The following is a 23665-nucleotide window of genomic DNA, read 5'->3' as shown; positions in this document are numbered from 1 at the left end:
GACAAGAGAAAGTAGGGGGCAGAATTGGGAAGAAGAATACATTTCAATGTAAATTATTGTTAGTATTCTGGTGCTTGGGTTGGATGGTGGTTTCTAGCATTAATCACCTGTTTTAACACCGTGATTTCTTATTCACTGCATCCATGGGGAGAAGATAGGCCCAAAGGCATTCTTGAAGGATAAGCTGCATCCAGTGGCATGACTATTCATTTCTGTATTCCTAGTGCCTGTATATGGTGTCCAGCAAAACACAAATCTTCAATAAGGTTTCCTGAATGAATGGAATGAATAAAGGAATGACAACATTCATTCTTTTGGTTAATATTGAGTGTAGTCAGAATAACCACTTACCCCTATACTTTACACTGCCCTCCCCCTACACATGGAATTATTTAACTGATTTCCTAATTTGTCAAAAATTTTTAAAAAAAAATTAACATTCTTTCAGAGTAGTAAACAAGCACATGGTATTTTCTCATATAGAATATTCTGTAATACCCATCAATACTGACCTGTGCAGGGAGAAAATGATTCTGAATCAAATATAGTACAGAAAAAGCTTTTTTTTTTTTTTTTCCCTGACCGGTAAGGGGATCACAACCCTCGGCTCAGTGTCGTCTGCACCATGCTCAGCCAGTGAGCACACTGGCCATTCCTATATAGGATCCAAACCCGCGGCCTCGGTGCTACCAGCGCCACACTCTCCTGAGTGAGCCACGGGGCCGGCCCAGAAAAAGCTTTTTAATGCACTTTTTCCCACTGAGGCAAAAGATCTTCCGAAAACATCATCATTAAGTAGATTTACAAATGGCACGTTTGGCTACATTAGAGAATAGATATAAGTCCCATGTGTTTTCTCTGGTAAGTGAGTAGTAGATCAGCTTTATAATGCAACCCTTTCTTAGGATAAAAAGTGGCAAATTTGTTTTAAAAGACAGGAAAAGCTAAAACTCTAAAGTCACTGTTTTAAAAAACATAGCATTTATTTCATGCTATACTCCTATGTGCTTTCATATAATAATGTTAAGTATCATGTTATAATTTTTAATAAAGGGAGCAAACAAATCTCAACCTAATGTTAAAATAAAGGTATATATTAAGTACATTTATTAATGCATTTGATAATATCATTTGCTATCTTTGATGATGAACTTCATTTTGGTACACAACAGATTTGTCCTTTTGGCATTGAACTGAAGAAAAACACATTACACCCAAAATTCTGCCTTAAAGGAGTAAAACCATGGTCAATGACATCAATAGATTCCAACCAATTAGCAAAACTAAAATGTTCTAGAGTTATTCTGATCATTTATAATAAAAATGAAACAAGATCAATACTTAACAGGAGAGAACAGTTCATATAATCAGTTTAAAATAGGTTTTGAAAGCAAGATTATTTTCACAACATACATTTGAGGATACTTCAAAAAGTTTGTGGAAAAGTAGAATTGAAGATAAATCTTTACATGAACTTTTTGAAGTAGCCTTGTATTTTAAATGTAAGCCTCCAATTTGAACTTAAAGCAGTGACATTTTAAATATTAATTTCCATCCCTCCAATGTAGCCACCTTTTATAAGATGGTGTGAAGTTGCTCACATCTAATCTATGCAAAGATGGGTATCTTTCATGTTACCCACCATTTCCCATCTATTCTTCTGACTAATTTATGCAATTATTTAACATTGATTAATAATAAAACAAACAGTAGAATCAACCTAAAAGGCAACTGAATTTTTCTCTCTACAACAGAACATGGCTTTCACAATTGAACATACTATGCTAATGAGGAAACAAAAATTACTTTCATCTCCATCACAAAAACATGAACACATTATACAAGCACCTGAAAATCAAGTGCTTTTTTTTAAGGGCACAAAGAAAGACATTTCAGAAGTTCTGAATGACTGAAACCTCACATATAATACACACACAAATATATGAAATAAAAGCTCCTAGAAACATAGCTTATTGTTAATTTAGGATACTTCTTGATGTTACATTTAGAAATTTTTTTAAATTTTAAAGCAGGGCAATGGTAAAAATATCACATAAAATTATTATTTTTTTATGACACGATTTAAAAATCCAAGACCTGAGTCAATTAAAATATTTTCCTTTCACAGGTACATGGCACCACTTTCATTTTATAAAGACCCCAAAGCTGAAGGCCTATTTTTGCTGCATACCCTCCAAGGCAAAAGGCTGTACTGTAAAGGCCATAGGGCTGGAAGGCAATAGACAGGCATTTGGCCCAAGCTGTGACCCACCAAGCCTTGTGAGGTTGGGCATGCCTGTGACCATTCCACAGTTCAGTTTCCTCATTAGTAAAATGAAAAGACTAAACTGTGCTCTACATGGCCCTGTGTAACACTATTGTTTTAGCATTTCCTGACTTTAAAGTGTTCATTAGACATTGGGCTTCATTCACAACTTAACATTACACTTCTACCCAGTAGTTCCTCAGTAATTTGCATCTGGATAGTCCAACACTTTCAATAACTAGGTAACGCCTTGGACTTTTATTCAACAAATAGTGGGTACCTACTCTTGGTGGATTACAAATGGCCACAAATCCCTAGGAGCTCCTCGCATCAAAAGATGGCATCTATTTCCCCAACCCTTGATTCTTGGCTAACTTTGTGACTTCTCTGACCACCACTGTGTGTGTAGACCCACTGGCACCCATGCAGCGGTAGCAGGCCAGACCGACAAAGTTCTGCCCAAATTGCCAACCTATAGGATCATGAAAAAATAAATGGTGTTGTTATTAGCCACCATTGGGGTGGTTTGCTGACACCCTACTAGGTGAAGGGAATACCCAGAACAGTCCCTGTTCTGCAGATGTTTAGAGTCTAGTTAGGGAGACAGACACATAACACGGCAATTTCAAAGTAAATGTCCTTAATGCTGGGATGGGGGATGGGACTTAAGGGAACAGGGGAATATAAAGAAGGAGCATCAATTCCAGAATTGTGGAGCTGGCAAAGCTTCTCAGAGGAGATACTATCTCAGGGGAGTTAAGAAGAAAGAATTTTCCAGGAGAAAGAACATTCCAAGGAGGAGAAACTCCATGTGCAAAGGCTGGAGGGAGTGAGATGGGGTCTCTGGAAGTGAGGGCAGTCACTTTAATTGCTGTGTGACAATGTCAGGGGTAGGCTAGAAGAGTAGCTAAGGTAAAACTCTCACGGTTTTCTTTCTGGCATTTGGTCTTTAAATTGAGGGTGATGGGAACCAAAAAAAACCCCAACAGTTCCTTCCTCTCTTCCTCCCATCCTTCCTCATGGGCAGGAGGAGGCTGTGTGGAATAAATAGAGATGCTTCTCTGGTGCCTGATTGGTTAAAAGACAGTTATAGTATGCCAGGGTCCAAGATGACAGGCATTAGGATGTGAGTGAAATGTAGAAGCTGGCAAGAAGAAGATGCCATTTTTCAAAAGGCGATCCTTCTTCTTTTGTCAATTAATGAAAACCTGGGGACAGAAAGCATCTAGAACTCATCTTTTAAAGATGTTATACAATTCTTTTTTTTAATGCAAAGTGGCAAGGTTTCCCACTTACTAGTTGTGTGGCCCTGGACTATGACTAACCTCTTTATGAGTCAGTTTCCTCATAGGTCAGTAAGGACAAACGACCTAAAGTCTCAGCACAGCACCTGGCACAGAATAATCCCTCAATATAAAGCCCTTAAATGGGGAAAGGTTGGGGGAGGGGAGTCATATGGGCTCTAGCATTAAACAAACCCATGTTTGAATTCAAGTTATATTACTTAGTTCTTGCAGCTGTGCGAACTTAAAAGTACATTTTTAATCTTGCTCAGACTTAGGTTCCACATCTAGAAAATGTGGGTGATGATATCTATCTTGCAATGAGGATTAAAGGAATCATATATGTTAAATACCAAAGCACAGTCTGGCATACAGTATAAATGCACACACACACAGAGGCAATGACATTTCTCAAATGTAGATCAACAGTATTAATGTCCGACATTCTATATTTCTTCAGAATTCAGTTTTCTCGCTAAAGCTACAGATCAGAAAAGTTGGATTACCAGAAACATATATATATTTATACATATATAACATCTTCTGTCCATCCCACCAGTACCAATACATTATGATAACCTATCTTCAAGAAATGCTGAGGTACAACATTCATATTTTATTTTGTTAATGCATAAGAAAGTAACTTTGTCGTTCAGATTCATTATTTGAAAAGAAGACAAATTTAGCATTCCCTGACTCCCTAATTTGGCACTTTGAGGAATTTCCTCTACACACCAAGTCCCCAAATGTACTCTTTTCTAGACCAAAAAAGGAAACATGCAATATATACAAGTGAGCTGAAAAGTTACAACACACGATGGTAATTTCGGTGAAAAATAATCCCCCCCACCAATAAGCAGCATGTCATGTCCTTAGAATATGTCACACTAGAAAGCTAGCAAAATTCAAGCTAAGTAGGCAATTTAGAGTTTCAAGTTTTATCACATATGGGCCAAGTTCTAGAATACTTCCCTTAAAAAGGGACACTTTCAAAATGAAATCTTGTCAAAAGGTTTGATTTTGAATTATATGTGTATATATAAACTTCTCTGTTCTAACATTCAACATATTCAGGATTAATTCTAGAAAGCTGCTGTAGCTTCTTTATAGAACAAAAATGATCTAGGCTCAGAAAGAGAAAATAGGGGCAAACAACTTTAAATAGTATCTCCCTATCTACCCCAGTCCATAGCATCACAACGTTTTTGGCTTTTTGTTTTTCAACTAATGCCATAATTGAAATATATGTTAAGTTAAATTTGTCATAAAGGCAGGAATTAAGAAAAAGTCATTTTTTGATGGCTTTAATTTAAGCAATCGAATGCTTTAGAACCTTCCTAGTTAACAGATCCTATTCTTTTGGATGTTGCTTTAATTTGAAGCTTGGTGAAATCTAGATCCTTTATTAAACAGTCCCCTGCTAATTTTGGTAAGAGTACAATTTAAAGCCTGCAACAACTATTCTATGGACTCCTAAGAAGGGGGTTTTAGTAGGTTGCTGTTCTGGCCAGAGAAGCATTTCAACAACTTTTTGCAATCTAAAATAAAAAACAACGAATGAAAACTACAAATAGAAATCTAGTAAGGCAATTCTATCACGTAGGAAAACTCTGTTTCCTAAATGTTTTCTACATGGACCTTTTTTTTTTTTTTTTTTAAAGACGTGTTACCCGGTTCTTCCACATTCAGTGTATGAAACTCAACTGAAGATGTGTACATATGGCGAAAAGATTCGTATATCCACAGCCATCCATTTGCATGGAAGTCTTGTCACTGAATTACTTTGTGTGCTTCTGGTTGTGATCACTACAGGCCACCGGAGGGCTGGGAGGCCTGGCTGCTCAGCACTCTAACTCTTCCATAACCTCCATGACAATCGTGCGAGGGCCCGTCAGAATCAAGTTGCTCACGGTCCGGTAGTCTACGTGCAGCACGTTGAGCCCATTGACAGAGACGACGAACTGACAGACCTAAAGGAGAAACGGAAAGAAAGAATGTCTGTCATAGCTCCTGATTTTTTGCAGACCTTTAATAAAAATAGTGTGCAGCCCTAAAAGGAAACTTCATTCTTACAGTATCCAAATGTACCCTGCTGACAACTCCAATTCAATAATCTCCAAGGAGCTACACTTTGTCTGGAAGGCAGTATGATGGGAAAAAGCACTTGTTTTAGTGTTTTACAAAATTAGGCTTAAATCCTAGCTCAGAAACTTACTAGCTCAAGCTAGATATTTAATCTTAGCTTTATTTCCCTCAACTCTAAAATAGGGATGATTAAAAATAATTCTAATATTACTCCTACTAATAGTCTACCAACAACCTTATAAAGTTGTTGTAAGAATTAAATGAGGTAAAGTACATAAAGCTTCTACTACAGTGCTCTGAACCTACGAGGTACTCAATACATTCTTAGAGTCACAGTGTTTACAGCTATTATTCATATGGAATCAATGTATTGGGAGACCTGATAGCCCAGTGTTCCCTGGACAGGCCTCTTTTACCAACTGTTCCTGCATTATTATTAATAGTGTCTCCTTTCACTTGTTGAAGTGTCCCAGTTGATATGATAAATGATACACATTTCCCCATTTCCCATCATTATGAAAATGAATGAGGCTAACAAAAGCTAGCTTTTAGACTGAGCCTTGGTCACCTTGCGGTAGGAGGGAGAATTACAGTACAACGAAGAGCATCATTCAGTTGTGAGGGGCCACTCAGGATATGTCACAGTGAGCTTGATCCTGACTCACAGCTACCGCCCCAGATGGAGGCATGTCTCCTGAGGTTGGTGGTTGCATCAGAGGCTGGCACAAACTAACAGAGGGTTTATCTGTTGTGTGCCTGAAGAGGTGCAAATTGGACATGAGAGATTTGTTTGTGTCACTCATATAGAAAAATGGAGAGACACACAGATCTCCAGGTGTCAGTGATAAGTACATCTAATCAGCAAAACATAACAAAACAGAACGTTAAGTCTGTATGGTGACTGGCACACAGTGGGTACTTGTGGTAAGCCAAATAATTCCCTCAATCCCCAAAGATGTCCACGTCCTAATCCCTGAGACCCCTGAATATGTTAGCTCACATGGCAAAGGGAAACTGAAGTTGCAGATGGAATTAGGTTGCTAATTAACTGACTTGAACACTGGGAGATTATCCTGGATTACCCTGGGCCCAAGTACAAGGACTTTATAAGAGTCCTTCTAAGGAGGTAAGAAGGTCAATGGCAGAAGTAGGAGATCTGACAACAGAAGATGTTAGAGTGATTCAAGGAAGAGACTAGAAGCTAAGGAATGCAGGTGGCCATTAGAAACTGAAAAAGGTCGGGCCGAGCCCGTGGCGCACTCGGGAGAGTGTGGCGCTGGGAGCACGGCAATGCTCCCGCCGCGGGTTCGGAACCTATATGGGAATGGCCGGTGCACTTACTGGCTGAGTGCCGGACACGAAAAAGACCAAAAAAAAAAAAAAAAAAAAACCTGAAAAAGGTAAGGAAACAGGAAACAGTCTCCCCTAAGAACCTCCAGAAGGAGTGCAGACCTACTAAACCTCGATATTAGATTCCTGACCTCCAGAACTCTTTAAGAAATGGGTGCTGTTTTAAGCTACTAAGTTTGCATTAATTTGTTACAGCAGCAGGAGGAAACTAATGTACTCAATAGTCAGTGTTGAATGAATTGAATGAGTGAATGTACAAGCAAAAAAGCACAATTAGGATTGAGCCTGAAGGCTTTTTTGCTCCTTATATACTATCTCTTCTCTTACTGGGAGAATAGGAAAATAAAAAGGAAGAAATACAAAACAACAAGCAGGAAGAAGGGAGAGAAGTGGGGGAGAGGGGAAGGGAAGGAGTCAAATTGTTTGGTTTGATGGGTTAATTTAGTGATGTCTCCCATACCTGTTGTTCTATCTTCATACTTTAAAAACAATGCCTGAGTAATTAATGTGCACACCTGGTCCCAATGATTAATTAATTTAGTAGTGAACACTCAATCAAAGAATGTGAAAAATACCAAGATGCTTTGGAAACCACCATTTCCTTTTACTGTTTTCTGAGTGAGAAATACTAATATAAACTTAAACACTGCATTAAGTTCAAAAATTTCTATACCTATTACTTAGATACACCAAAACTGTAAAGTATAAAGACAGCCCTGTATCTGTAGAAAAGACATGTGATTTGGAATCAAAGACACAGATTTAAGTCCTAGCCTCCTTTGCTGGATGACTTTAATCAAGTCATTTCTCCTCTTCTATATGTCAATAACATAAATGTGTCTCATTTATAAAAGAGTTAGGTAAAAATGCCTATCCTCACAGGTTCAAATTAGATAATGCATTTAAAACCTCTTTGTAAATACAAGTACTACACCAATGCTGGGTTCTATTAATTTCTTCCCTTTAAAAATACCCACTTCCTTTATGGTTACATGCGAAACAAAATGGAAAATGGACGGTAGTAAGAAGAGTGGTTATTTACTCAATAAACACTTGCTGTTGTCATAAACCTCAATATTTTCCACTCCCCAACCTACATTCCTAGGGTGTTTTCTCTACACAAGTTGACCATGCAATCACTGTTTCTCCTTTCCACAGAGACAGAAAGTAGATTTTTGGTTGCCAAGGACTGGGAGCGGAGGTGGGGGTGGGGTGGGGTACGGGAGTGATTGGTAACAGGTACGGAGTTCTTTTAGGGGTGATGAGAATGTTCTAAAATTGATTGTGGTGATGGTTGCACTACTCTGTGAATATACTAAAAATCACTAAATTATACACTTTATATATAAAGTGGAATTGTATGGTATGTGAACTATATCTCAAGAAAGCTTTTAGTAAAAAAACAAAAGAAAACAAAATAAACTGAAGGGAAGAGAGATCTGATGCCAACAGTGGGTGGATCCTTGTAGACTGGAGAGAGAGGTCATGGGTTTGGTTCAAAGATGGGGTTTTGTGTACCTCTTGATGGCGAGGCTCTTGGAGGCCATAGAACCTTGAGTTGTAAAGGTTGTGTGCTTGGGAGGATGAGTGATCTGTGACCTCTGCTCAGGACCTATGCCAGGTGTCCAGGGGTGGGAAGGGGGCAGCCATCAGGGCAAGAAACAGTGGCGCCAGTACTAACACTGGTTAGGGTCCATTTTATGGACCACCTGTAAGCCCTGGGATGTGAGCTGGGGTGAGGTGGGGCATGTATGACCTCAAAGGGCACGGGCAAGGGGTGCCAAAATGATTTGATATTGGACTTGTCATCAGTCATGATGAGTGGTGACTTGAAGTGAATTTAATTTTAGAAAAATAAAAAAAGAAGGCCATTTCTTGATTTTGGTTTGTATGTGGGTACACACACTCACACATACTTCTCAAGTACCAAAGTTTGAGACTGATTTACTCTTTCATAAAGTATGGCTAAGTCAAAGCTACACTAGGCATAAAGATAACCTCACTCCCTTGCATTCCCCATGTGCTGTCTTCAGTAGCAGAGGACAAGAGGGGTGTCAGAGCAAGCGTCCTGTGAATCGCTCATATCCCAAGATCCTTCTTGCCTGTGCCATCACCCGAGCAGGCCTCTGCGAGCACAAACAGCAGATGAAGACCCTCTGTCACAGGTGTTATGGGGGAAAAGGCTATGGCATCTTGCACCAAGTACTATGTGGACAACTAAAATAAGGATTTAAACAGCACAGTTCTTACCTTCATGAAGCTTACAATTCATTTAAGAGGCAGAGTATAACAGGCAGGTTCCTTTTCAAAATAGCAGGCAACTTCTCAATAAATTCTGTCACTTATTAAAAACTTATTCTTTTCCAAGCACCAATCCAGGTACTTTACATGCATAATCAAAAATCCTGAATAGGCATTTCTCAAAGGAAGATATATGAATGGCCAAGAGACACATGAAAAAATGCTCAACATCACTCAGCATCCAGGAAATGCAAATCAAAACCACTCTGAGCTACCATCTCACTCCAGTCAGGATAGCTAATATCCAAAGACTGAGAATGATAAATGCTGGAGGGGTTGCAGAGAAAAAGGGACTCTCATACACTGTTGGTGGGACTGCAAAATGGTGCAGCCTATATGGAAAATGGTATGGAGGTTCCTCAAACAATTACAGACAGATCTACCATATGACCCAGCTATCCCACTGCTGAGAATATACCCAGAGGAATGGAAATCATCAAGTCGAAGGTATACCTGTTCCCCAATGTTCACTGCAGCACTATTTACAATAGCCAGGAGTTGGAACAGCCCAAATGTCCATCATCAGATGAGTGGATAAGGAAAATGTGGTATAACTACATGATGGAATTCTACTCTGCTATAAAAAAGAATGAAATACTACCATTCACAACAACATGGATGGACTTGGAGAAAATTATTAAGTGCAACAAGTCAGGCACAGAAAGAGAAATACCACATGTTCTCACTTATTTGTGGGAGCTAAAAATAAATAAATAAACACACAAACAAATAAAGGGGGGGAACAAGACACAACAATTCCTTGAATTTGTGAAGACAAGTGAACAGATGTGATGGGGGGAGGGAAGAGAGGGAGGGGGAAAGAGGAACAGATAAAGGGTTACGAAAATCAACTACAATGTATATTGAGGGTTAAAAAAAAAAATTGGCATTAAAAAAAAAAAATCCTCCTAACAGCCATGTGATAACATCTATTGGGTTTTGGCAATCCAGCTGCACTTCTGCTAAAATCAACTTGATATTCTTTTCAGATATCACCTTTGCTCTGCTGTGGGCAATATGGACAGGAATGCCAACAAAGGTGCCCTCCTCTCCCCCCGTTCATGGGGACCACTGAATCTGGAGCTAACGCAGGAGAGAACGTTCCTTTGCTCTTGTACTTAGGTCTCCAGATCTGCCCTAGTTTCTGCCCTTTTTGGTTCTCTAGACCTGCCTTTGATTCTCTTACATACTTGATATCCTTTCAATTGATTTCTTTTTTTTTTTCTTATGATAGTGGGTTTCTGTCATTGGCAACCCATGATTCCCAGTTCAATCCTTATGAACATACTGAATGCCAGAGAGGTTAAATTATTTGCTCTAGGTCACATAACTAAGTGCCACATCTGGAGTGTGAACTCCATATGACTCCACAGCCCTACATAAATATAAGGTTGGGTTGCTTTTTGTGTCACTTAAAATCCTCAAAATACCTAAACTTAGACATTTATTTCAAACTTTTTCCTTGAATAAGGCAAAAAAAAAAAAAAAAAAAAAAAAAGTCTTCAAAAGATTTATCATGCTTATACTCAAGGCAGTATTTTTAGAGTTAGGCTGTTAGGAAAGACGTCATCTCTTCCTAAGTGGCCTCAACAACTGTGGTGGTGCCAGCAGTTCAAATGTCCTGTTACTAAAAATGTATAAAATGGTCTAGAAATGTAGCTATTACTATGTAATATTTCAGTTACAATGGATTTCAATTAACATCTATGGTACATTACGTTTTGCAAATCAACACACATTATGAATAACCACAGGGAACACACAGCTTGGGGGAAAATTATTTCTCCTGCCTATTAAAAAGCACACTGGCACAACCACACAGAACAAGTGAAGACCTCTCAATGGGCCCACATTACGAACATGCTACCTCTGACTTGGGGTAGGGGATAGGCTTAGATGCCACCCATTGGTGGTAATGAGAAATTTTCTTCTGCTTCTAATCATCTTTATCAGATGTTTTCAAAACCTGGATTGCAATTCTCTCCTTTCCCCAGTTTTTAGAAAAGTGATCAGTCTTGAGTTCACATGGCTGCTCTGTAATTCACCTCCCATGAGGAAGTACTACTCTAACTTTCAAAGGAAGGGATATGAACACATTCTCTTGAATGAAAAGGAAGAACACAGCCTTCACAAGTCATACATACTAAGCCTAGGTAAGTAATGTCTTTGAGCAAGCAGACACTGGAGAAAAGTCCTAACAAGCCAAGTTGGCCTTGTAAGAGTTAACAGGAAGAAGGAGGCAGGACTGAGCACATTTCAGGGTGTGATCAAGTTGGGATAAATACCTAGGCTGAACTCCAGCTTTCCTCCTGATAGGAAGCCAAACCAACTAAATAATGTTGCCTCTAATTCCTCTCCCTGCGCCAGTCCTGGCAGATGTCCAGTAACCCTCCGGACAGAATGAAGATCCATGGGATTGTTGCAATTGGACATCTGTCCTCATGTGACTGGAGTCCCACCACAATTGTTCAATTGTCTCATCCAAAGTGGGAGTGGGGCTGTGGAGAAAAACTACACCTAAGATACATAAGTATCTTCTCATTGCTGTGGAAATCTGTATTCACCAAGAAACTTGCATCCATGAAATTGCTGCATTCATTGAATGTCACTCTGACTTGTCTCTATTTTTTTCTTTCTGATCTTAAAGAAGAAAGAAAGATTGAGGAAGGCTGCTTCAGATTTCCCCTGAAAACAACAGAAAACATTTAGCAAGACATAGGCAGAGAGAGAGAAAGTTTCAAAGACAGAAAGAGTCAGAAGGAGAAAAGAGATAACACAGATACAAAGAGATGCATAAAATAATCAGGAGGAGCCGAGTCCTGGTTAGTAGGGTCACGAAGCCTGCCCAATGAAATGATACAGAAAGCAGAAACGAGATTTAAGTAGCAAGTCATTACCAAAATTTTTAATCAAGTAGAACACTCAGATGTGCTCTAGAGATCATCTGATCAAGCTCTCATTAAAAGTGGAACTCTCTTTTACAAATCCCTGCCAGGTTTGCAGCCTACCTTTTCTTGAATACTTCTTATGCCATGAAATGCACCAATTAATGAGGAAGCCTTTTTGAAGGCCGGATGCATGTTAGAAGTCCCAGCTATGCATTCAGTCAACATGAGTTAAGCCATATTCACTGCTCAATTGCTTAAGTGAAAAGCACACTCCAATATAAAGGGGTGTTCTCAAACTGTAGTGCAAATATGAGTAACCTCCAGGAGTTGACTGAAAGTGTGAATTCTCAGATATCACCCAAGACCTACCAAATCAGACTCTCTGGGAGTGTGTCCCAAGAATTTGCATTTTCATTGAGCATATCAGGTAATTCTGATACAGCATTATGTTAAGAAACAGTGCTACAAAGTATCCATCAGACTTAGTTCTACTAAAGGTTAAACACTCATACCATACCTGTTAGCATTATAATAACACATTCTTTGACCATGAGCATTAACAGTCTCATATAAAAAAGAGGCTGACATTCCATTTTATTAAAATTATTACTTGTCTCAAGTTTATTTCATTTTTAGAGCCAATTTTGCTATCTTTTAGACTTCAAAACTAATCATAATAATGTATAAAATGCCTAAGTTTGGAACTATTATCAGAGATAATATCCAAGTTGTCCAAAACACGATACCAAAAATAATAAAAACCTGCTGTCATGTTAGACCACACATACCTTTAAAGCTATTTGTGAACCTACTATCTCTCAAATGTTGATGTGGCAAATTAATACCATGATCAGACCTCCTGAGAATAAGGCTTGAGGCTTTTTGACAGACAAAACATCAAAAAGAAGAAAAAACTGAGGGCGAACCAGAGCAATGAAAGTTATGAATAGATTAAGAAATATTTGAAAGCTATTGAAATCTAGAGCTCAAAAAGAAAAAAGTCATACACATCTGGTTTTCATAATATACTATTGGAAACCGCAGAAGCAGTGGTGTACACATTTAGAGAAAGCACTACCTTCTTATGGATGATCTGTTATTTCTCCTCTGTTATCCACACCTGTGAAAGCCTAGCCATTTGGTCCATGTCTTAGTTTGTTAAGGTTTCTATAACATATACTATAGACTGGGTAGGTTATAAGCAACAAATATTTATTTCTCCCATTTCTGGAGGCTGGGAAGTCCAAGATCCAGGCACCGGCAGAACAAGTATCTGGTGAGGGCCCCTTTCTCGTAGATGGCACCTTCTATGTCCTTACATAGTGGAAGGGGAAGTGTGTCTCTTTCTGGCCACTTTTATAAGGGCACAAATCCTATTCATGAGGGCTCTATCCCCATGACCTAATAACCTCCCAAAGGCCCAATCTCCTAATACCATCACCTTGGGGGTTAGGATTTCAACATACAAATTTGGGGGGACACAAACATTCAGACCATAGCAGTCTATACCCCCAGACCACTTCTTAGGTTGCAACTTGCTTGTCAGCATGGGCAGTGCTACAACCACTAATAAGAACATCTACTACTATTCCAAAGCTCTCTACATGTTTAATTTCACTTAAAAGTCCCGATACACCCTATGAGGCAGCTACTATTATTCTTAATCGAAGGTGTAGATTCAGAAGAAGTAAAGTAATGAGTCCAAGTACATGGAGCTAGTAAGTGGTGGAGCCAGAATTCTGGCTATTTGTATACTTAAGCCCTAGGCTACCCTTCCTCCTGAGTAATAGATAATCAGCTTCCCCCAAACTGGCACTGACACCACATGGATGAACACCCTGAACTGATGTCTATGCCCTTCTTACACGCAGTGAATTTCTTAAGAACACTGCATTTGATTTTTCCTTCTACCACCCATGAAAATGGAGTAATGCTCACTAGATGGTCATCATTTTCACCACCATTGTCATCGCCGTCATCTTTATCCAGGGAAGAATGTAGAGGATTCTTAAAGCAAATGCCCTTCACAGGGCCTGGTTTTCCAAAGCCTTGCAGTTTCAAATATTGACCTTGCAAAGGACAAGAAACTTTCCTCAGGTTATAAAGTCTCTGATGTAAGGTAAAGATTTGTAAAACGCAGGGCTGCTGGTTCAAAGACAAACTAGTTATGGATTGATATGTAAAGTTGCTGAAAAGCTGCTGGAGGGAGAAGGAATGTTTGCTAAGATCAAGCTTTTGTTAATGGATCACTTAACTGCCTTAATGGAATGTCATCTGACTTGTTTCACTGAAAGTTACTAGCCTATATTGTTAAACTATAACCCCACCTATGTCTCTTGATGTAACTTCCTGGGCTAAAGAATAAATGCAGGAAGAAAACCCCAATTTGGGGTTAATTTCCAAAGGAAGGAATGCCTCTTGCTTGAGGATTCTGGGGGGAGTTAACCACTTCAGGGCTTCTCACTGCTCAAAAGAGATGGGCTTTGAGTAATCCTTTGTGGCTCTGTCACCCAGGGGAAGTGGGGTGACAAATCCATGGGGGGCAAAGCAACAGAAGAAAAGGAAGGAGAATGATAAGGGGGCATTATCTCACTTTTAAGAATAGCTCAGGCTAATCTTTACATCTGGGCCAGCTCTGGCAGGTATATGCCATCTCATCTTCAACCACAGTTCAAATAGCCACGTTTACTGATCACCTGGAAGAGGAGGAGGAAGGCCCCTCTCACTGGTGGCAGCTTCTCTCTTCCACTAGAATGACACCAGATGTAATAATGAGGTGAAGATTAATGACTCCTAGATGAAGAGCTTTAAAAATTCAGAAGGAAAGACACAATAAGAATATAAGGTGTGTAATTACCCTCGGTAATGATGCTGCATGTGATTCAGCCAGCAGTTTCCCCCAGACCACACCATTTGTCATGGTAATGACTACAGGACCTAATCTCTGCCTTTAATTGGAATTACTAATCCCACTCACGTTTCTTTGTAGCTGTTGTTGCATTCTTTGCTTCATAAGAGAAATAGAACAGCAGAAGAGTAAAATACCATCTTCTGTAGGTGAGTGAGAAATTTGGTATCAGGCGATCAACACTGCATCAATGTTACCATTTTCAATGGGAGACACCCTTCTGCTGCCTATTCACAGCAAAAATGAATTTCCTAAGAATTTTATCTCCAGGGATATTCTCATTCTCTCCTTCCTACCTCCCTCCTCAATGAGGATTTTCCCAAAGGTAAAGTTAAGTGTAGCGTAATGAAAAAAGCCCTGGACTGGGAGCCAGGAGATGAATTCTAGTCTCAGCTCTGCATCCAACAAGCTGAGTCCCTTTGAACATGCTACTTCATTTCTGTAAGCATTAGTTCTCCATCTGATAAATTGGGCAGAAAGGTACATTTCAGCTTTAAAATTCTATGTGAAAAAAATAATTTCTAAACATTAGTAATCAAACAACATATTTACTACTGACAACTTTAGTTTTTTACTGATTACTTATGTGCTAATAATTAGGACAGGTGTTTGCTTATGTTAAACTTGTAAAGGAAACATTATTCTTAGATATGTAAGCTGAGGTTCAGAACTGTACAAATGAAAGAACGTTAAGATGAGAGTCACTCTCATGCACTTAGGTGTTTTAGGTGTATAAACAAACAAACAAAAGCCAAAAGATGTATTATAAAACTACATTCCATTAAGACCTTGTAGTATTAGTACAGGCAGATAGACAAATGTAACAGAACTGGAAGTCCAGAAACTGACTCCCACGCATGGACACCTGACTTTTGATAAAGGCAGCATTAGAGAAAATGGGGACATTTTATAATAATAAATGTTCAATTCATCAGGAAGAAATAAATGTTGAAAATACAGATGCACCTAACTAAAGTGCCCCAAAATACATGAGGCAAAATTCACAGAATTCAAGGGATAAACAGACAATTTGACAATAATACTTTAGACAATTCTGCCCCACTTTCAATAAAAAATAGGCAATAGATCACTCTAGATATATGTAATACATATGCATTACCTATGACTAGCAATCCATTCCTAGATATGTCCCTAATACTATGATTATGGTATGATTAATTTATATAGAGTCCAAAAGTAGACAACTAATCTATGGTCTTAGGATTCTTTAGTAGTGGTCACACTAGTAATTTACTTTGTAATAAATGAAGATGTGAGTAAATAATTTATACATTTTTCTATATAGTTCAATAAAAATCGTTTTAACTCCCACCTTTACAATTTACTAGTTGTATGACTTTGGGCAAGTTAAAAATCCTCTGAGTCATACTTATCTGTAGAACGGAGATCAAGTTTATTATGAGGATCAAATCTGATTAAGTAATAATCCCAGTGTTTAGTATCAGTGAATGTGAAATAAATATCGGTTTTCCTCTTCTATCCCTCTTCCTGCACAATCCCTGTTCCCCCAAACAGCCCAGTGAATGCAGATTGCTAAAAGGGAGAGAAACCACTGCATGGGGCCAGGAAAGCCTGCTGGATTCTGGTTTGGGAAATGGAAATAGATTTTGAATGATGTTGTTATCCATTCAGATTGAAAGTAAAAAATTAAAATTAAAAAAAATAGATGATATGAAAGAATTTGCTCCAATCAAAGAGAACCCCACAAGGATAGAGAATCCAGAAGCCACTGTAAACAATGAGCATAATTTAAAAGTAAACAGAGCAGCCAAATTCCATTAAAGAATCTCTGGTCCTGTCCACAAGGTATTCACATTAACAAGGTTGTTTCAGAACTGAAACAGCTGTACAGTATAAGTGGACTCACAGATGGTCCCTAAGCAAAATATTACACAGAGACATAAGCTGAGTCAAGATTTGCTAGTAAGCAGGAATTCCTTACATGTATAGAATGCTTTATTCTTGCAAAAACACATTCAGCAAGGACACTACTTAGGAATTTTGGATGCTGCAGTAGTAAATAAGTTGTGTGTTTGTGTCTACTGCAGACAGCAGAACACTGTTCTCGGGGAAGAAAAAAAAAAGTAGAAAGTAGAAGAAAAGAAAACTTGCAGCTGTATGTTCAGCCCCATAAATCTCTCCACCAACTATGCAACTGGCTGGAGTGTGACTGGTGTGGGAGGAGGCACAGATCCAGTTCTTGGACAAACACAGGATTCTCTCTCCAGAGAATTAGCCTTCCTCTAAGCTTTGTGCGTTTTTAGCATGCTATATGGCTGTGAGGTGCTCCCAAAGAATAGAATGCCCAATTAGCCTTGAAAGAAAACCAACTGTATGTAAGATGATTATCTTTCACAATAAAACAACAACAATAACAAAAGCAGCACTAAAGCATTTTTGTTTAAAATTGAGAAATCCAAAGTGCCTTCTGGTCTCGCACAGAATCTGCCTCTTTCCAACCCAAATCGATCAAAGGTCTGTTTCAGATCCAGGCTCACCCCTGGTTCACTCTGCTCAGCAGGGAGGGTCAATCACACGAGGACTGTGGTGCACTTAAAGGACAGCAGATATGGGGAACACTGGTTCCCTCCACAGAACTTGGATTCCCAAAGTCAGGATGAAAACTTGCCTTCTGGGGATTCTTTCTAGACATGGGGATTAGGCTGAATGAAGGATTTATGACCAACACTGGTGGTTCACGTCACCTTCCCAGAAGCCACTCCTGATGGCTCTAGGAACACTTCCAAGGTCTGCTGCACTAAGGACAGACAGCATACTGTTGATTTGGTGGTTCCCTAAAGCTATAAGAAGTATTCAGTTGCAGAAAGGAAGCAATTATGCACATTATAACCACCAAGTTCTGTGGACTTCCTCTACTACTGAATGAAAGAAATCTACCACCTGCGAGCAAATTCTCACCCTCACATAGAACTGGTTTACACTGTGGATACAGGAGTTCCTTAAAATTCCCCATAATTATGAATGGGGTTGGGGGGTGATTTCAACAGCAAGAGACACAATCTCAACACATATATCAACTCCCACACAAGTGTAGTCAACTCCCACGTGAACTTATGGCTAAGAGGAAAGAGGTGCCACAAGGTCAGATTTCCTCACTGATCCCAAATTCTTTCCTCTATAAGAATCCTTTACTCAGTTATCAGTTTGCCCTTAATAATAATATTAACCGCTTAACACGCAGAAAGTATTATACTTTTTTCAGGATTATGCTAAAAATGCAAAATTAATATACCAAAGAGCTCAAAAGATTGATTACTAGACAAAATGCAGTACATTAAGGTTATTCATCAGGAAACTAACTGCCTTATAACTTTGTTTTCATAAATGCAATGCATATAGTATTTCATTCATAAGGGATGATCTGTAGCATGTTGGTGACATTATTAACCTTCAAGGGTGAGTCAGTGTCTCCCATTCCCCTTATTCTCCCTTCAGGGTGGTGCTGCTCTGATCCAGACTAAGAACAATGTGTGTGTTTGTGTGTTTTGCCTATACTTTGCAGAGACACACAAATTTGGTGGGAAAAGTAAAAGGATTATAAATAGGACTGGGCACTGAGCAACCTGTTTTTGAGTGCACTGAGATATGGAGTTAAGCAAACTTTGACATCCTTTGCTGGATGACCCCAGGGGAGGAAGCCAAGCAGCTGGTTTCTGCTCCAGAGATCCTTCCTTGTTCTACCAGTAGATGGCCTTATTCAGGGCCACCCAAGCTGTGGGCCAGGCAATGGGGTTGCCAATGAGGCTACTCAGGACTGCCTCTGTTCAAGAACTTGTGCTAAACATCAAGAGGGTGCTCCATACTGACTTGGCTAAGGACTGGGAGTAAAGCCTTGTCTTGCAATTAAAAAGTGGCCGTGGGCCAGTGTGTCATCTGGGTCATATCATCTTTAGGAGCCTCGCACACTGGTGACAGAGAATTGTATGCATTTGTAGATTGAGATCCCTCCAAATCTCCATTTCTGGAGAACACCTAATCTCTGGCAGAGTAGATTACATATTTTACCAATATTAGCCAGATGGAGAATTTGAGGACTAGAAAGGTAAAATAATTTTACACATTTGAAGGGCACTAGGATATAATGGAAGGACAAGGGCTCTGGAGTCAGACCCGGGCTAGTTTGACTTCGATTCTGCCACTTAGTGGCACAACCACTAAGCCTCGACTCTGAAGTAGCTAATGCCCAGCTCGTAGGGTTGTGACAAAGATTAGAGGAGATAATACATACTAAGCACCCAGCACCATGTGCAGCAAAAACTGGTTCCTTCCTCCCTGCATCCCTGTAGAGATACACAGAAGATATTGAGTTACATGAAGTGGTCCTCCCTATAGGTGAGCTCCCATGTCTGTGAGTGTTTACTTCAAATGCTAAACCACTAGATTCTTAGTACTAAGTGATTAACTTATAGGCTAATCCTGGAAAACTGACTTCTATTCTGGACATTCCAAATGCTTCCAGAGGGAAGCCACCAAAGTCTTCAGAGAGCCATTTTCAGCTTGGTCATATTTCTTCTGTCTCTCATAAATTAGCTGAAATAAGCCATATTGTGAACACAACTGGGGTTTGCCAGGACCAGTTCCTTTTAGAGGTTTGGGGAGAAAATATTGAACACAGGACACTTATCTTAAACACCTCATCCATTTTGGGTCCCTACCCCAAGGAGCCAGAGGGAAAAAGACAGTGATATTTTCTGCTTACAGAGACAATGGAAGCAGCTACACTCTAGATATATGTAATACAATTCCATACCCAGTAGCATGTATGAGGTATGATGCTCAAGGAAAGCTCTCCGCACCCTGTATCAGGGTTCCCTCACCTCCCCTTCACTGGATGAATCTCATTCATTCTCCCCATCCCTTCCTTATACTTGTACTGAGCACATTTTGTGGACTGGTCATTAAGAAGACGATGAATATAAAGAAGAGGGTGGGGCTTTGTGGTGTCGAGTTGGCCAAGCTAGAACTACATTTCCCAGATTCCCTTTCCTGTACAGCTCCAGGTTAAGTTGGCCACAAGAGAATTTTGCATAATATTTGTAAGGTAGACTGGAAGTAGCAACCATCACTCATGGCTGTTAGGGTTAAATGCAGTGAGAGGCAGACAAAGAGATGCTAGAGGATTCCAGCTTGTCCAAGCTCTTTGCTACTCCACATCCAGTTCTTCTCACCAACTGATGGCCCTACTGACCAAGAGTAGCTTCAGGCCCCCCACCAGCCAGTGAGGCCACAGTCTTCCAGAGATTTCATCACTAGCTTCTCTTGTCCACTCCAAAACCTTCAGCAATGAAAATTAGGGTCACCCAGACCCACACTCTTGCCCTCCCACCTTGTGAGGCCCTCCACCATGTTAAAGCAGCAAGAAGGCCCTCACCAGAAGCCGACCAGATGCTGGCACCTAGATATTGGACTTCCCAGCCTCCAGGATTGTAAGAAATATTTTTTTTTCTTTGCAAATTAAAAAAAAAAGAAATTTAGTGTCACCCAATGAGGAATGAACGTTTGGAAACCATAAGCAACTGAGGTGCTTGCTGAGGGCTCTGGGAATATGAAATAGGAGTTAGAAAAGCAAGTTATTAATAGATGCAGAGGTGCAGATGGGGGTTACAGCTTGTTCTCGCTCTCCCCCACTCCGTGGCAGCTCTTCGTCCCAGCTGCCAGCCCTGCTAACACGATGAAATCTCAGGCCTACCACTAACCCTTTAAAAGAAGTACAGAAAGGAACTAGTCACCCAGGCTTGGGAAAGAGTGTGAAATAGTCAGAACTCGAGTTGAGGCAGTGGGAATCTACAGGAGGCATAAAAATGGAAGCTCACTGCAGAGAGTGCTGACAGGTCTGAGGAGGGAGGTTGAGCAGATGAGAGGGTTCCAAGTGTCATGCCTGGCTAATTACAAGAACAAGGTTGGCAATGTCAGGAATGAAGAAGGGGATTCACAGGAGAAGGAAGTTTAAGGCAAAGATGAGTAGGGACTTGCAGACATTGCCATGCTGATGAGATCTGTTGGCGTTGCTGCTCAGGGAGAGATGAAATATGGCTGGGAGGCTGGCGCGGAGGGTGGGCTTTGGGAGTCACTGACATGGAGGTGATGGGTGATGGACACAGAAGTGGTGTGGGACGGGCATGAAATCATTACATCAAAATGGAGTACCTAATTATATACAAACATGTATTTTTTAATAGACTATTTTTTAGAGCAGTTTTAGGTTCACAGCAAAATTGAGAGAAAACTACAGAGATTTTCTATAATCCTCCTGCACAGCCTCCCGCTTTATCCATCTCCCCCATCAGAGTGGTGCATCTCTTACAATTGTGAACATACACTGACATGTCATTATCTCCCAGAGTCCACAGTCTGCTCTAGGGTTCACTCTTGGCTGCCAAATAGTCTATGGGTTTGGATAAACGTATAACGACATGTACCCACCATTATAGTATCACACAGAGTAGTGTCACTGCTCTAAAAATCCGAACATGCAACTTTTTTTCTAGCTATTTCTCACCACATATATCCTATTTCCACAAGATCAGAAACTCCTGAAGAGAATGGACTTCTGATTCCCCACAGACTGTGACGCATAGTCTGTGCTCACAGATGAACCACAGCCCAGGATCCCAGCTTACACAGATGTGAGTACCCCACAATACTCAGCCTTCCCTGGCCTAGACAAGGCCGGAGATAGTCATGCACCTCTAGGTTTACCAAGATAGGGTCTGTGCCTGGTCCTGATTACTCTGGCTCTAAAAAGTAGAATGTGATCTCACCAACCCCAGCTGTGGGTTTGTGCAGGCCACCACTCCACCCAGAACACAGTGTGGTTAAGTCCTGTGGTCCCCCAGTTGTTACATAGCTGGCCACACGTGGTCGCCACAAAGACGGCTTTCTTCTCTGAGGCACACTGGGGGGCTCTGTGGACCCTGCCCGTGCAGATGGCTAATGTTTTGCACTTCCCCCACCCTAGCAGTGAGCCCCCTCTTAAAACCCTGCTTGGTGAACTTTTCATCAGTGAGCACAATTTTCTGCCAAAACTTTCCTTGGTACAGTATGAAGGATATTTTCCTTTTCTTTAAAAAGCCTCTGCTACTCAAAGAGAACAGGGCATAGTGGAACCTTCCCAGGGTACAAGACCACAGCTGGTCACTGGCAGCCTCACTAGGTATGGTGCATGCAACACAAGCTGTGTCGTACATTGGTAGTTAGGCCAGGCCAAGTTTCCTGACTGCCACATAGCACAGCTGTAATGCTTTAGGGCGACCAAGATGAGTGCGTGAGCAATATTTGGCTCTAAAAAACTGTTGTGGAGAGTTGGGAGCTGCTGCTCGTTTTTCCATGCGAATTTTGACATCAAGTGGAGCTAATAAATTTTCAAATGTGAGTGTAACTGATACTCTGCAAGGAAAGTTCAGTGCCAAAGTACACCATCCAAAAGCCTTCACACTGTATTTCAAAACCAAATTGGCGAATGCTACCTTCGATTGAATGTTGCCCTTCATCCAACAACATGCCCAGATTATGCGACATCATATCTGTCTTGTAAGAGGTCTGTGACAGTAGTTCTCACTCCTGGCTGCACATTAAAATCACCTGGGAATTTCCAAACAGCGTCTAAGTCTGGGCCTCACCCTAGACTGAGTCTGTATCTTTCGGTATTTTTTCTTAGGAGTTTTCCAGGTGATTCCGATGCACAGTAAAAGTTAAGAAACTCTGGTCTGGGCATTCATTCAAGGATCTCTGTGTTCTTATTTATCCTTCCTTTAAAGGAGAGGATTATATTCAAGCCCAGTACTCTGAAATGGAATTCATGGCATGGGAAGAGCTGGAATTTACTCTTAGCTTGGCCATAAACAATGTACTCGTGTCTTCATTTTCTCACGTGTAAGATGGACTTAGCAGTACTTACTTCCATTTCGGGAGGTTGTGAGAAAACAATGAGAAATGTAACATCCTCTGACACATTTTACAAAAGTAAGGCACTAGCATTAGTAGCAGCAGTAGCATCAAAAACAGTGAACACAATGTAAACTTAAAGCAGACCAGATCCTATCAGTTTCTAAAATGCCCATGATGGTAGAGGTGGGATAGTGGAGGAATGGAAATAATACAAACTGAGTGTCTAATGTGCCAGGAACTGAAGTTGGTCTATTTCACATGTCTCATCAACAGCATGGTCAGGAGTGATCAGATCTTATTTCTGGTTACCTCAATTTACCCTGGATAAGTCATTTCACTTCTATGGGCCTTACTTTCCACACCTATAAAATGATGGGCTTAGACTTCTTATCCTGGGATCTGTGGTTAAGTTTCAGACAATTTATGAACAACATTAAATTGTGCAAAGGTGACACACATACACATGCAACAGTTTTTTCCTAGAAATAGGGCCCACAGCTGTCACTGGACTCTCAAAGAGGCATATGACCCTAAAATAATGTTAAGAACAAGAGGGATCTTTCCAGCTCCAAATGTCTAATTATTGGTAGTGGAAATAACACTTTGGAAACTCAAAATTCATTTCTTTATGGGTAAATTTTAAACACATTTTGAC

At 40.1% G+C, this 23665-nt stretch overlaps 1 protein-coding gene across 1 annotated transcript in view; it reads right to left on the bottom strand.

Moving 5' to 3' along the window:
- Nucleotides 1–1120: 1120 nt before the first annotated feature.
- Nucleotides 1121–23665, bottom strand: part of DEPTOR (DEP domain containing MTOR interacting protein) — a 143423-nt gene continuing 120878 nt past the window's right edge. The window contains exon 9 of the mRNA XM_063079952.1: nt 1121–5519. Within this exon, the coding sequence (XP_062936022.1) occupies nt 5391–5519 (129 nt within the window). The 3' untranslated portion in view covers nt 1121–5390. The remainder of the gene's footprint in view (nt 5520–23665) is intronic.

This window comes from Cynocephalus volans, chromosome 15 (genome assembly GCF_027409185.1).
Source record: "Cynocephalus volans isolate mCynVol1 chromosome 15, mCynVol1.pri, whole genome shotgun sequence".
Classification (NCBI taxonomy): Eukaryota; Metazoa; Chordata; class Mammalia; order Dermoptera; family Cynocephalidae; genus Cynocephalus; species Cynocephalus volans.
This window is presented reverse-complemented; position numbering and strand designations above follow the sequence as displayed.